Genomic DNA, 15,830 nt, shown 5'->3' on the forward strand with positions numbered 1-15,830 from the left:
TAGATATATTTACTCAGTCAAAGTTAATGTACTAAAATAGCCCTTGCCAACGCTTTGATAAATTGAACAGCCTTATAGATTTTATGATTAATCTCACCTCAAGAGTAATGTACTAAAATAGCCCTTGCCAAAGCTTGGACGTGCATTATCTTAAATTACCAAAATAAATCTGGTTTCATCACTATTTAAAAATTGACGTGTACGCAGGTATTTTACGATGTTTAGGTAGGTTACTAGCATTACCAAAGATCTTGAATGCACATTATCTTTTGGCAGTATTTCGTCATATGCGATAAAAGTTCTCTCATCATCACTTCTAAATTGACGTGTAACCAGGTACTGAACTACGAGTTGGATGGAGTAGGTTTCGATTTGCGGCGTAGCATTACTGGGACACGAATGCAACACGAATCTTCTTGGCAGCCACCGCGTCGCTCAGCGCCCAGTTGAAGCAAAATGCCGAACTTATTTTGGCTTGCCAATTTAAATATCTGACAGCATATAGGTACATCTGTTACAGTATAACTTTACTGTTCTAACACCTCGCATCGCATTTGTATTCGATACATTAAACGGATAGACAGTCGGCATGACGGAAGTCTAGTGGTAGTGGGAATGTTTGTAACAACAAATTTCGCGCCAATGTGATAGTGAGTGAAAATTAAAGCGTGGCGACTGAAGATTGTGAATTAAATTGAACATTGGGCCTCCATTGTTGTAGTGTGTGGAATTCGGACGATTTATAATTCAAAATGGATTCGTGGGGGATTTTGAACGTGGACAGTGCTGCAATCGCTATTTCCAGAGATGACACGGGCTCGAGCTTTCGTAGGAAACAGGCTATGGTAAAAGCTCTTGGTTTAATTAAACTCTTAGAGCCATCAGGCAACAATTTATGTGTATCTTTTTCTGTTTCTTTGGTACTGATCCAATTAGCCCAGTCAGATAAAGGGCGCCAGTAGTTATTATATTGTAATCTCTGTTTATAATATTACAGAAGTTACATGTACATTTTATTTTATTTTTTTAACAAAATATCTGAAAATTTCTAGTTCACCCTCAAAATAAAATAAATAAACAAATAATATAAATATTTTTAAAAAATTTGGTCAAGAATACTGAGGATTGAAGTAAAATAAACAAGTATTTCCGTTTTGTAAAAATGACCACGAATTTAAAGCGCATGATATTATTTGTACAACAGTCACCAAACTAAGTTTAATTAAATTAAAATATTATAATATTATTTTTCTTTTTCAATAATATCCATTTTATACTTTTATATTTTCGTTCCATGAGTTAATTTAGTTTTTTTTATCTTCTACTCTACGTAATGCTACCAATTTTCTTCAAATAAACTAGCACAGATATTAATTTCCAACATTCAAATTCATATAACGAAATGAAACATCAATGACACCACATCCAAACAGATCTGGACAGACATTTTTGTATTCAAAGAATAAACGCAACCGCTCATAAAGATTCATAAGTCTCATAACATGCACGTATGTTTTTGCTCCTGCGGTTATTCCTGTACTTTATACATTTCACTGGAAGATACCTCAGTCTCATGCTAAACAGATGTCTCTATCAATAATTTTTAAATCAGTCATCCTACGCTTTGATGTTAATGTTCACTATATAGTTAAAGCTTTTTTTAGTGACCGCAAATTATAAACAAGTTGTCAGGATTAGTTGCACGTGCTGCCTAATTAATAATTAACTACAAGATGATATCGTATTTGTAGCAGACACTACATCTTGTATTGCACTTGATAATGCTTGTATTTACTCAACGATAAAGATAAGATCGCCGGGATATTCCAATGTAATACCGGCACTTCGTCATATTTAAGACAATCTTTATACGAATTCGTTAAGTGCAATTGGAACCTAAGAACAAAGAGGAACTCAATTGTTACAAAATATTAGACGGGATGGTGCCTTTAGGACTTTAGGAGCAACTAAAAACGTAGATTTTAGTCTTCAAACTGAACGACATTAGTTCAGCGACTTATTAAAATAATAGAGTCTTTAGATTTTCCCTTTTTGGTACAAATTAAATAGTTCTTATTACGCCATCCCAGAGACCAATTAATGTCCTTTGTCAAGCTACAAACATCAAGTTTTTTTTTTAAATAGCTTATAATGTGTCCCACTGCAGGGCAAAAGCCTCCCCTTTCTTATTCCACTCGTCTCTACTCTTGGTCAGCTCTTGCCAATCTGACTGGATCAAGAATTACACTATAAGTATATTGCTTCTTCTTGAAGTGTAATAGAAATAAAATCCTAATTGTTTAAAGTCGGTCAACTAATGTCGTTCAGTTCAGTAATGGTATTCAGAAGGTATGTTCTAAATTTACAGTCTTCGCTCTTCGTCGACGCAAATTTGACTGCACTGTAATTCATAACAAAACGATGTCACAGACGAACATTAATTTTAGTGTTAGCTAAACGTTCTTACAGTATCTACTGCATTGAAGTATTGTAACGTGTGATTTCGACGTCAACGTACTCGTAATAAACCGGATTCTATTCAGCTAAAGGGTTTTTTCCGTCCGATAGCAATGTTTAATTCACATTGGTCTTGTTTTATTAAAAAAATATATATACTGTGGCAGTTGGTTCATCATCGCTTTCCAGATAGCTCTAGGTACCCCTAGTACTTTTAGTCCCTGGGTTATAGTTAAACACGACATGACCATATTACAACTGAACATGGGACGCATTAAGCATTCAAGACAATTAATTAACGTCTGCAATCAGCAGAAACTGTATTTGTAGTACCAAACTGAAAGCTCACGACACGACGTTAGTATCCATCATTCTTATGAGATACATTTTATTTTGAGTTATATCAGTCATTATCGGAAGCATTGCTTCTCGATTATCTGCAGAACTTCATAGACTGATACTTAACTCTCTTTACTTTAATACTGTTCGTACGTAATCATAGGTTTGAAACTAATTAAGGTAAAAATAGATTAGTTCCAGCTTTCAGATTCATCATGTAAAAAACTTAGCCAGCATTTTCCCAATCACAGAAAAGATTGTAACAAATCTTGAAAAATAATAACCTACCTACTTAAATAATCTTACGTCTTTACGTTTTTCAGGATGTTTTAATAATTTAGTGGTTGGCTCGAGAAAAAATCTACGATTTACATACTTACGAGTACTTACTAAATCTTAACAACGCCTATAGTGTCACACCTTGCTTATTAGTAAGCTAGCAATACTGCCCTCGCTTGGACACATGCTAGTGCTGTCTAAATGATGAAAGTAATTTTAAGCCCGTCAGGTACCAATGCAAGGACAGTAGACAGCAGTGGTAAAAAAAAACTGCACTAGCTGAACGACTAGCCAGCCACACGTAGCTAGTACACAAGCCTAGATAGTGAAGTCAGTGGTGGAGGGCGCTACTAGCTTAAAAAAATAGAACAGCAAGCTATTCAAAACTATCCTGGCTTCAGCACTAGCTTACTAGCCTGGAAGTAAGTTAGTTTTGTATACACGAAGATAGATGCACTAGTTTGCTAGCTTACTAGCACTAGCTTGCTATCCGGGCTTGAAAAACTAGCCTCGTGTATTCCGGGCATTATAGCCTAAAATGTGGAACTAACAATTCTAAACCATTTCTAATCTTGCGCAAGACTTCTCCCAGACATGTGTTGTTAATGACAAAGTCTTATTGTAGTCTGGGACGCTGAGTCACGGTACCAGGAAATACCTCACTACTTGCCAATTTCCCAGTGCGGAACGCAGGCGCAACTTACCAAACCAATCTTTAACTGAAATGTTTACAAGAGCAGTTTAAATGTGATATAGAAGTATTGAAATCACACAATATGTAATAGTTATAGTTAATACATAATATTTCAGCAGATGATTGGGTTAGTTCAATCAACTGAACACCCCCGTAAAAGTTTTTGATTGTAATTTTTTTAATTCAAAAGTTAGTATGCTTTGATCATTGATGAATGTATAGAAACATTTGTCAATCGCTATTTAAATATATATTAAAAAAAAGTTTACAATATTCAGTTGAAATAATCAGGATTATTTTAACAATATCTTGTATAGATATAGTATGTATCTATTTGGTATATTTTCTTGCTAACAAATTTCAGAAATAACATTACGATGAAAAAAATAATTGCTTAGCACGTAATCCAATTTTATTCACAGAATGGTAAAGTGTCATCAAGTCATCATAAGTTTAAATCGGATGTTATCTGTAATATAGACAATAAATAAAACCAATGATTCCTTAGACAATACGCAGGCATGTTTAAAAATATTTTAATGCTTTAAAGTCTTCAAATTTAAATTTCCCGCCATGCTTTTCAATCTTATCATAATTAATATCCGAACCACAGCCTAAAGTGTAACAAAATTGCTTTTTGTATTTTACAAGCTTCGTTTCTTTAGTATTTTACATGTATGATATGGAAAACTATTAATTGAAAAACAATAAAAAGTAAGAAATCGACATCATGAAGCAATATTTCCTGCCGTGTACTGTACTCGGCTACTCCCAGATGATTCCAAAATTAAACACAGCGTTTCGTATTCTCGGCTCTCGGTTTACTTTCCGAGCACATGAAGTGAACCCGTATTGAGTGGATTTTTCTATAATTTTGATCTTTCGACGGTTAATTAGTGTTTGTGGTGGATATTTAATAAATTAGCATGGATCTGGGAACTGATATATGGGGCCAACTGGCTCTAGAAGCTAGCCAAGTCTATCTCACTGAAGATGGAAAAGTCCGGAGTCCATTTGCAAACACGGTAATATTGTAAAAACATATCATTAATTTATGAATAGGTCGAATCGGCCTGATTTTTTTAAGCAATGGTTATATTCTTACTTTAATCTGGTGGTTTTTGACTATTAGGAATCTTAAATAAAAATGTAGGCGGTTTTTTTTTTCGTAACTACATATAGCTAGCTCATTTAGTCCGTACCTACCAGATTTTATAAAAAAATTAGGTACATAATTACTTTTATTTAACAATGATCCTATCTTGTTGACAAACAACACCTTTGAATTTTAGTAATCGTTTAGTGAAGTTTTTCTTATTCACAAAATTATTTATCTTTCCAGACCATTGAAAAATTACCAGACAAAGTATTGTTGAATATATTCACATATTTATCTCATCGAGAAATATGCAGAATGGCTATGGTCTCCAAGAGGTGGCGGTTAGTCGCCTACGACACCAAGCTTTGGACACACGTCAGTTTACGTCCAGAAATATCTGGGCTTCACGTCGGTTAGTCAATAATTAATCATTAACAAACCATTAACCATATGCACCTGTCCATAACTAATTACCCCTATTCCGTCGTAATGTTGTGCTAATGGTAACACCAAGGTTAAATGTCAAATGCATTTCATTCAATTATTTTGCGCCAATTTTCAAAACGTTAAATCGTGGTCCTGGATTCTAACTTTTATTTTCTTTTTTAAGGATCTTTGGAATCGCTTTTGGCTTTGATATCAATAAGATTCGGCCCTTCCCTGCGTTACATCGAGCTTCCGATCGAGTTGATCACTCACACTGTCCTACACGAGTTAGCAGCCAAATGTCCTAACTTAACGCACATGCTACTCGATTTTAGTACTGGTAAGTATGAGAAAAAACCGGCGAAGTGCGAGTCGGACTCTTGCACTAAGAATTTCGCGCAGATAAGCCTATTCCTACTTAAGAAATATATAAACAAAAAAAAACTCATAACACTACATTCAACCACCAACTGGAATTTGTAAATTACGATTTGTACGCTAGGAATTACTTACCTAAACATACCAACTTACAAGAATGTTGTTGTTTTCAGCCATGCAATTGCACGATTTCTCGGAAATGCAAACTTTCCCCACGAAGCTACGGTACCTGTGCATCTGTCTCTCAGAGGTCATCTTCATGGAGGGTTTTATGCGGAAGATCTATAACTTTATCAATGGTCTGGAAATATTGCACCTCATTGGTAAGTGTCCGTGGCGCTAGCAAAGAACTAGCATTAACAAATGGGTAAGTAGGTACTTACGTAATTTTATTACCACTCGATCATTATTTTCCACCACTCTATCATATTATTTGGCACTACGCTAGAGCACAGAATAAGTAATAGCTACGCGAAAGCCGGACTGTATCTAGATAGACTACCTAGTCTAGTCTATCTCTTTCTGCCTACTTTCAAACTCCAAACTATACCTACCTACTAATCTCTAAGGGAGAGGGACGGTGTTACGCTTCCTTTATCGTTTACGAAGTTAGGCGTTTCGTCTTTGTCATAGTGTATCTAATTTTGATTCCCTCATTCTATTGAAGCTCCAAGCTTTACAGAGATGTGAAAAAATGAATTATTGCTTTGAATAATAAATCAGGCGTTTTATTATAATTAATTCATGAAGGCCTATAAATAATTTAATGGAAAATTCCCAGATAGAGTCGTTTTTGAATCAGTGGCGTTGCTAAAAACCCTGAGATTTCCAATTCCTGCAATCCTGTCATCGTCATCATCATCATATATATCATAAACTCAACCTTTATTTATACGTCCTACTGCTGGGCACAGGCTTCTTCTCAGAATGAGAAGGCTCAGTGGCGGATTTGCCCTGGCCCAGTAGACCCAGGCCAGGCGACAAAATTACTTTATATTAATTAGAATACTCATAATATACTCACTCGCTCGTAGGAATAATCCTACGAGATAAGTCTCTAAAAGTTAGTACGCCGAGTTTAGTTTTCCTTTAGATCGATACACATAGGTACCTATTCAAATTAAGTAGATAAGTTGAGTTGGCGCCCGGCGCCCTGTAGCACCTGGCGCCCCTTCCCCCTAATGCTGGTACTGTCAACTGCTCTCCAGGAACTTACGAGAAGGTGGAAGAGGAAGAAGAAGAGATATACGAAGTGATAAACGTGCACAAGCTCAAATCGGCCACGCCCAACCTGCGGGTCATTAACCTTTACGGGATCAACTTCGTAGACGACTCCCACATCGATGCGTTCAGCTCCAACTGTATACAGGTTCGTGGTTTGTTTTATGTTTATTTCAATATAAGTTCTTGTACATTTATTTATTTCGGGAATCTTGGATGGCACAAACGATTTCGATTAATTTGCTATGTGGAAGTTTTGAGGGGGCGAACGATCGGTGTTGTCTTTGGGAAAACACTCTCTGGGTAGCTCGGACACCCAGCCAGATGCTGTTCTTAATTAATTATAATCAGGTGTTAGAGGTAGGTGATTATTCGACTTCTCCCACCGGGTGAAACGTCATCAATTTGACTTGACTGACCCCCTATGTTTGATGTACCTCTATAATTATTTTACATTGCCGTCATCGTTAGCTGAAAGACATCGACTGTACGAAAAAGACCTCGCTCAAACAACCCCACAATGATCAGTCATACATATACCTACACACACACCCACGCTGATTCCCTGGTACGTGGTCGCACACAAACATATTCGCAACTTAAGCCTCATTCGCACGAGAGAGACGCAAATAAAACAAATGCATTCCCAAGCTAAAGTATAAATTCACACGTCAGAGCTTTTAAAACGCGACGGTTTTTTAACCAACTTCAAAAAAGGAGATTCTATGTTCCAACGTTTGTATTTTTTTTTATCGTGCAGTTTTGTATTTTCTGCGAGAATTGAAATTGCGCCATAGGCGAGTTTTGAGTTATCTCATCACTGCATGTTAGAGATAAGGAAACATTAATTTAAAGAAAAAAATGTTTAATTTATGTAGAACACTTATCGATCATAAACATTTTATCATTTTAATTTTTTTAACGGTTTTTTTTTGCTCTCGCGCGAAGGAGGCCTTGAAGAATATTTTTCTAGGAATTCATTAAGACCCATTGTTTTGCAAGTCTAATAGTGTCGCTATTCTAAAGCACATTGGGCAACGGCCCAATGTCACTTAATTACTTCAGTAACATAATTGCCCAATGGCTCCAGCTGGAGTGCCTGGCGGTGAACTTCTGCAACAAAGTGACGGGGTCCACCATGAAGACGCTGTTCCAGCGCTCGCGCCGCCTCACCTGTCTGCTCATGAATGGATGCAGTGAGTACCATCTTAGTTTTCTGTGGCGTTGATTATTTTTGGGATACAACATACCTGAACCTTAGTCAAAATGCCGGTAGGCTGTCATCAACAACTAACTGAACATGAAGCTACCGTGAGACTCGCACTCATATAGTGAAACAAACCCAGATAACTTTCGTCTTTAGGCTGGGTTTCCATCATCATGATGTGCGAGGATGTGTTGCGAGGAATGTGTTTTTCATGAACATGAACGCTTCGTTTACATACACACCCAGTAAACGTACAGCACAGCACTTATCTAGTGAAAACAGCTGAGCGGAGCGAGGCTAGTTAAATGAAGCGTTTCTATTGCTTAGTAAAAAATATATTCCTCGCACATCTCAGGTGGAAACAGAGCCTTGATCGAGTTTAGCTCGACATGTTCTGGGTTAATCCGTAGCTAGTATAGTTTCGTCGAGAAGAGCGGTGGTGCGCAGTGCGCAGTTTTGCAGCAGCTGCCGGGCGTGAGCTCCGGGAGAAAGGGCTACGGATTAGCCCGAAACATGTCAAGCTAAACTAGATTCAACACGTAGCTATCGGTGTAGGTTTATTTCACAACTAATTATTAACTTTTAGGTCTCCAATCCGAGCACGTAATGGCCGTGGAGTGGGAGAAGTCCTCGATCCAGGAGCTGGATGTGACGGCGACAGACCTGTCCACGGAGTGCCTCATAGACATGCTCACGCGCATACCAAACCTGCGCTTCCTGAGCGCAGGACAGATCAACGGGTTCAATGACTCCGTGTTGAAGGCGTGGATAGAGGCCGGTACTGCCAGGTTAGTGTTCCTAATGAGGGCTGCTTATCTAAAGGTGTATTTTTTTTATTCGACTGGATGGCAAACGAGCAATTGGGTCTCCTGATGTTAAGAGATCACCACCGCCCACAAACATCTGCAACACCGGGGGTATTGCAGACGCGTTGCCAACCTAGAGGCCTAAGATGGGATACCTCACGTGCCAGTAATTTCACCGGCTGTCTTACTCTCTACGCCGAAACACAACACGGCAGCAGTATTAAATTGAGTACCTACCTAATTAAGCAACTGGCATTTCTTACTTTATAAAGACGTGTAGGTACCTACCTAGCGACCTTAGCATCACATCACATTATAGTCATTAAACCGGTCGGTCCCCAGGCATACCTAGGATCTACTGAGATTTCTCTTTTGCGGCTTCTCGTAATGTTACTTCTAGCAACTTGCTAGACGTGTTGGAAGAATTTTTCTTCATATTCTGCCGGCCGTGCTATCGATATCAGCATGAGAGGAGCCCGCAGGATGGTTTTAATATCGGCTAAATGTTAGAATGATCTAAAACAATTCTTTGCTCACCCGCGACCTTAGATGTTTGACTAACATCTAGTAGCATGGTGAACGGTAACGTGCTCTGAAGATGAGTTCTGGTTGAGTTTAAAACGTGTCAGTTTAATAATTGGGTTTGTGTGATTTGTGGTCGTTTTTACAGTGTGTAGGAGGAAGAACTGCATGAACACACATTTTTTACATACGTAGACGTAGCTAAATATCATAAACTCGCGGGTGAGCAAAGTAATAGTTTTAGTTTATGAACCTCCGCGAAGTAACGCCTAATTCAATAAATTATTTAAATGTTTAGAACTCAGTCCGCATTGCAGCCACGTTCATGTAGGTATTAGTCCATGGTTAATCACGCCGACCTGTTCTTCCAGGAACTTAGTCGCCCTGGACGTGGACTCATCAGATAACCTGACAGACGAGATGCTCCACCGTTTCCTGCAGCGGCACGGCAGCCAGCTGTGGGGGCTCGTGCTTAGCGGCATGCCGCACATCACCGACCAGCTCTGGCAGAGCGTGTTACAACTCCTCGTCAATGCCAAGTGAGTGCAAGGGCCCTTGGGGATGTACAGTCTGCAGCAGAAGCGGATGAGCAGTTCTGGTGCTCAAAATGATCTAAGTACTCTTTATTACCTTGGCAGTAGTCGCGCGTACATTTTGAGCACCATGGCCACTAATCCTCTGCTATGCTGCTGATTGTACTACGGTCCTGGGCAGATTGGGTCTACTCTTCCCGCACACCCAAGTTTTGCTCTAGGAACGACGCTAACCCAAGTTTAGGGCGTCTTTGTTTCCGCTTGCCGGGTATGAAGATGTGACTAATACAATGCCATTTCCGTGCTTGCAATGGGAGCCTGATGGGAGCAAATTCCTGTTAAGAGCGTTTATACCTGCTGAACCGTTAATAAACATTAAGGGGCTGTTTCACCATCCATTGATTAGTGTTAACTGACGGTCAAATGTGATGCCGTCTCCGTCTATTCGAACAAAACAAATAGAGACAGCATCACACCTAACCGCCAGTTAACACTAATCAATGGATGGTGAAACAGCCCCAAGTCTATCACAAATAATTATTGGAGTAGACACATTTACTTATATATTAAGAAGAGTTCTATCAGACCACATTTTTAATTTTTATAAAAAAAATATGGAATAATCGAGAAAAACTAACAAAAATGCAACGTTGCCAGCTCAGCAGGTATTTGCTCTTTAGTACGTAACTGTGGCCTGTTTCGAAATACTATGCGTCATTGCAAATACTGCAGGAGATTGATTGTTAAGTACTATTGCACACTTCCTGATTTTTTGAGTTTGAGTTTATACCAACAACTGCCAATTCTCAAATTCATATGGAATCTCTCAAAGACCAGATTTTTGCCAGATGAAAATACTCTTTTTAAGTTTTTATTACATTTATTTATGCGATGCTATTGTGTTGGTGCTCTACATACCATCAGGCCATCACCTGCTTCAGATAAATCCAGTGCCGGATTAAGACTATTTGATACCCTAAGCAATCCAGGCCTATGGCACCTCCCCATTTTTTTTTTGTGTGCCGTTTATTTTATGGTGCCCCCAAGACGTGATGCCCTAAGCAATTGCTTAATTTGCTTATGGGCTAATCCGGCACTGGATAAATCCATGTGTGTGGAAAGTTAAGATACAAAGACTCCAAAGTCTCCAAACTAAAACATTGGTTTTGTTACAGAATCCTCATAATGGGAACGCAAGAGAGACTCGGCATCAATATTCACGTGGATCAGGTAAAATAAATCGAAAAAATTATATTACACTTTCCATCTTCATTCCCTCTTTCCACTTTTTCTGTATCATCGAAACGAAACAGATCTATTGTCAAGAAGACATTAATATCTAAGGCGAATTATAAAGTTAATGATTATATCATGGACAGGGATATCTGGAAATAATTGCGATCCGCATTAGCGATCCCTTCAAATAGCGAACCTACTTTTAATAAAAAATAAAGTTGTGTAAAATACTTGTGATGTATAGATATCATTTAATAATATTGTAAATCTGTTAAAACCGGCCAAGAGCGTGTCGAACACGCCTAAAATAAGGTTCCGTAGCCATTAGGAAAAAATTAAGTAATATTTTTCGGAGGATTTCGTATTTTATACCTGACCTTAGGCTGCTATTTAAGAGTTAAACTACTAATAGTTCTCAAGCAAACTTAGCCGTATAGATTTCCTTGTAAGTTTGATATATATTTAATGGTTACCATCCTGAATTTTTTCAAATTTTCCACCCGCCGGTTTAGATTTTAGAGGAGGGGGGAAAAGCTCGATTTTAATGAAAATTTGCACTTTAAAGTTGAATATTTCGCAAAAACATCAATGAATCGAAAAATTGTCTTAGCAAACCCCTAATGATTTTAAAAGATCTATCCAACGATGCCCCACACTATAGGGTTGAATGAGAAAAAAAAACATCCCCCACACTTTACGTCTATGGGAGCCTACCCTAAAAAACATTTTTTTTTTAGTTTTTATTGTATTTTGTCGGCATACTTTACATATATATCCGTGCAAAATTACAGCTTTCTAGCATTGATAGTCCCTGAGCAAAGCTGCGGACGGACAGACAGACATGGCGAAACTATAAGGGTTCCGTTTTTGCCATTTTGGCTCCGGAACATGGAAATACCGACTTTGTTTTCGTGTACACACCGATTGAAACTCAGGTTACAAATACTTTCGTGGTTTCCAGCTGATGGACGGCATCGCCAACAACTGCCCGAACTTGGAGCGTCTGGAATTGCGCTGGGACCCTGAGAACCTTCGCTTCAGCGACAAGAGCCAGAAGGCTATCGACATATTGCGAGTCAAGTGCCTCAAGCTTAAGTGTTTAGTGCTGAGGTGAGTTATAAAAAGTCTGTTTTTATATCTTGATGCCAGATGCCAGTGGGCTGTGAGGGGTCTGATCAAATCACAGCAATATTCGCGCCCAGGCCCCTCAACTGGGCCCCCTAGTCCTTACTCCATTACCAAACGATAACCGATATAACTATTCCACTCATGTAGCTGTGTGTATAATCATTCACTTCAACTCTCGTGGCACTACCTATACGAAGGGGCCCGATTCGCAACAGTTGCTGAAATACAAAATATCCAGTGGGACATCGCGTGCGTATCGTGAGGCAGCAGAGCGGTACCTAAGCGAGATATGAATCCTCTAATAAAATCTCATAAAATATCTTGTCCTTCTCTTAAAATATTTCCTCCTTCAGATGGACAGAGAGTTGGTAACTAGTTTAAAACTTCATCCAAAACCGGGAAACGGACCAAGAGGAGTGGGGAAGCGGGGCGGAGAAACGAGCGCGGACGGGAAGCAAGGAAGCTTCGCTGGAAAAACAGTCCGCAACTCTACTCCGGGTTACTTTCTCGCTCCGCCCCGCTATCTAGCTCAGCTCCGCGCTTATGAACAGACACAGTCCGCAACTCCGATCCGCGTTACCCCCTCGCTCCGCTTTAGCCTCTAGCCTGGCAGCCTAAGGCTGCGGCTCCACTGAGGCGGAGATGAGATCAGACGTGTAGAGATCGACCAATCTGACGCGTCTGATGATAATGAGGCGGAGTCGAGATGTGGATTCAATTCATATGATTGGTCGATCCCTACACGTCTCCTCTCCGCTCCGCTCGTCTCCGCCTCAGTGGAGCCGCAGCCTAACTCACCTTTGTTTCTGTAGCGACGGGCGTTACTACGAGATCGTGAAGGCGAACTTCGAGCGAGCGGACCGCACGACCGTCGTCCGCACCTCCACCAACTGTCGCGTCTCCAACTACTATTTGCTGTCAAACTACAAAGAACTGGTCTTCAACTAACCCAACTTAGCAGCTGGGACATTTCTGGGTGCTACTTTATACATAGGTTTACCAGTGGCGGCGAAAAGGGGCCGGTTCGGGTGAAGCACTAAGGGGTGACAATGACAACTCACTCGTACATACAATACAAAGAAGGCGTGCAAAATCTCCCTCTTTAAAGGCATATCAATAATAACTACCTGCTCTTGTATGCTTAAATATATACTAATATTTTGATATTAGTAGTATTTTAAAGCGTATCGCAAATATAGTAAGAGTGTTTGGTGTTTTATTTTAAGTAGAGGTGCTCAGCACAAATCCGCCTGGGGTAGATTGGTACGCCGCCACTGGGTTTAGCAGAGAAATGAGATATGGATAAAAACTAAAATTATGAAAGCACTATACTTTAAGTATACTTCAGTCTACTCTAGCGTGACTACAGCCGTATGGTCGAAACGTTGAGGTAGAGGTATAATGCATAATGATTTCCCATCGCATTTTATCGGAAAAGTTCGTATTTGTCGGTGCTCTCTCAATTAGCTTCAGTACCCATCCTACAGCCGTTTTGACTGACACTAAACAATAAAGTTTCATATAAATGGATATGAAAATGACACTCATTTAATACAATAGTTTATTGATACTTCGAGTACCGTATTCCGACTTTTCCGGGTGTAAATACATTATGCACTGTAACTGTAAAGCGGTAATTACACTTTGTTGTTCGCCGCATGCTGCATGCGGCGACCGCAAAAGTGTGAAGAACACTGTAGTAGACGTGTGCGCCGCGCCGACCCGCCGCCGCCGCCGCCATTTTTTCGACGCCGCCGCCGCCGATCAGCGTATCGGCGTAAAATCGGCGCGAGTTCAAAATGTTTTCTATACTGAATTTTTGACTTTCGAAGCATTCTATATTTTACTACAATTAATTATTATTAGTCATTGATTACATCATCATCATCTCAGCCATAGGACGTCCACTGTTGGACATAAGCCTCCCCCGTAGACATCCAGTTGCTTCGGTTGGCAGCGGCTTGCATCCACCGTGAACCCGCGGCTTTAAACAAGTAATCCGTCTATCTCGTTGGTGGACGTCCTGCTCCGCTTGCCGATCCGCGGTCTCCACTCGAGAACTTTTCGGCCCCAACGGCCATCTGTTCTTCGTGCTGTATGACCTGCCCAACTCAACTAGGTACTAATTCGCTTGGCTATGTAGGTGACCCTTGTTCTTCTACGTATCTCCTCATTTCTGATTCGATCCCATAGAGACACCCCAAGCATAGCTCTCCATAGCTCGCTGAGCAACTCTGAGCCTACGTATTTATAAGGCATATAGTGAAGCACAACGTTTCAGATCCATAAGTCATCACTGGCAACACACATTGGTTAAAGACATTCGTCTTTAGACACTGAGGAATTTTGTACGAAAAGACACTGTGGAGTTTCCCGAACGCTGCCAATCCGAGTTGGATTCGACAATTGACCTCCTTCTCGAAGTTGGACTTACCTAATTGGACGGTTTGTCCTAGGTATCATACGCGTCAACAACTTCAAGAACTGAATTCTTCACCAAAATAGGGGTAGACACCACATGGACATTCGACATGACCTTTGTCTTGCCCCTGTTCATTTTGAGGCCTAGGTACCCGTTGGGAGACTCGATTGAGGCCTTCGATCATTGTGCCGAGTTCTTCCATCGACTTTGCCATGACCACCACGATATCGTCGGAAAACCGAAGGTGAGTGATGTAATGTATTCGCCGTTGATATTGATGCGTAGTCCTTTCCATTCCGGAAGCTTGAAGGCGTCTTCCAAAGTGGCAGCAAACAGTGTCGAAGATATGACATATCCCTGTCTTACGCCTCTTTTCAAGGGCATCGCCTTCGAACTCTGTTCCTGTACTCGGACCGACATAGTGGCATTTTTATACAAACACTTCAACACTTCAATATATCGATAGTCGATACGGCATCGTTGGAGAGACTCTAGCACTGCCCACGTTTCGACCGAATCAAAGGCTTTCTGGTAGTCCACAAACGCTAGACATAGCGGCAAGTTATACTCTTCGTTCTTCTGTATGACCTGCCGCAGCGTATGAATGTGGTCTACGGTAGCCTTTTCGGAACCCGGCTTGTTTACAATAACCCTGGAAAACAGCTTATAAACATGGCTCAACAGCGAGATGGGCCTGTAGTTCTTCAAAAGGGTGTTATCGCCCTTCATGAAAAACAACAGCACAACGCTCTTGTTCCACGCTTCTGGCGTTGTGCCTTCGAGCAAGACGGAATTAAAGAGCCTCTGAAGGACTTTAAGAGCCGGTGATCCACCCGCCTTCAGAAGCTCTGACGTAATTCCGTCCTCACCCGGCGCCTTGTTGTTCTTAAGCTGTTTCAGGGCCATCCTTATCTCGTACAGGCTGATATCCGGGATATCTTCTGTAGATATAGTGTCTGGTCAGTTTTGCTCTTGGGTCTTGAGTCGCCGCGCTGAAAACGGCTTAGTGACCGACTCGTAGAGCCGTCCATAGAACTCCTCGATTTCCCTCAACACTTTCGCTTTAGTCCACGCTACACTGCC

The 15,830-nt window shown here is 40.3% G+C and overlaps 1 protein-coding gene across 2 annotated transcripts; it reads left to right on the forward strand.

The window, feature by feature from the left end:
* Positions 1-496: 496 nt before the first annotated feature.
* On the forward strand, positions 497-14,022 carry FipoQ (F-box/LRR-repeat protein FipoQ). 2 transcript variants are annotated; one of them, XM_074107240.1, is made up of 11 exons: positions 497-845; positions 5,112-5,280; positions 5,479-5,634; positions 5,846-5,995; positions 6,881-7,041; positions 7,984-8,089; positions 8,687-8,888; positions 9,800-9,967; positions 11,137-11,191; positions 12,159-12,307; positions 13,138-14,022. In XM_074107240.1, the coding sequence occupies exons 1-11, from the start codon at positions 753-755 to the stop codon at positions 13,271-13,273; spliced, it is 1,545 nt and encodes a 514-aa protein (XP_073963341.1). In that variant the 5' UTR covers positions 497-752; the 3' UTR covers positions 13,274-14,022. The 2 variants fall into 2 exon arrangements, with proteins under 2 accessions (XP_073963341.1, XP_073963340.1); XM_074107239.1 differs by lacking the exon at positions 497-845 and adding an exon at positions 4,531-4,794.
* The last annotated feature ends 1,808 nt before the right edge of the window (positions 14,023-15,830 follow it).

This window comes from Choristoneura fumiferana, chromosome 25, assembly GCF_025370935.1.
Source record: "Choristoneura fumiferana chromosome 25, NRCan_CFum_1, whole genome shotgun sequence".
NCBI classification, from domain to species: Eukaryota; Metazoa; Arthropoda; class Insecta; order Lepidoptera; family Tortricidae; genus Choristoneura; species Choristoneura fumiferana.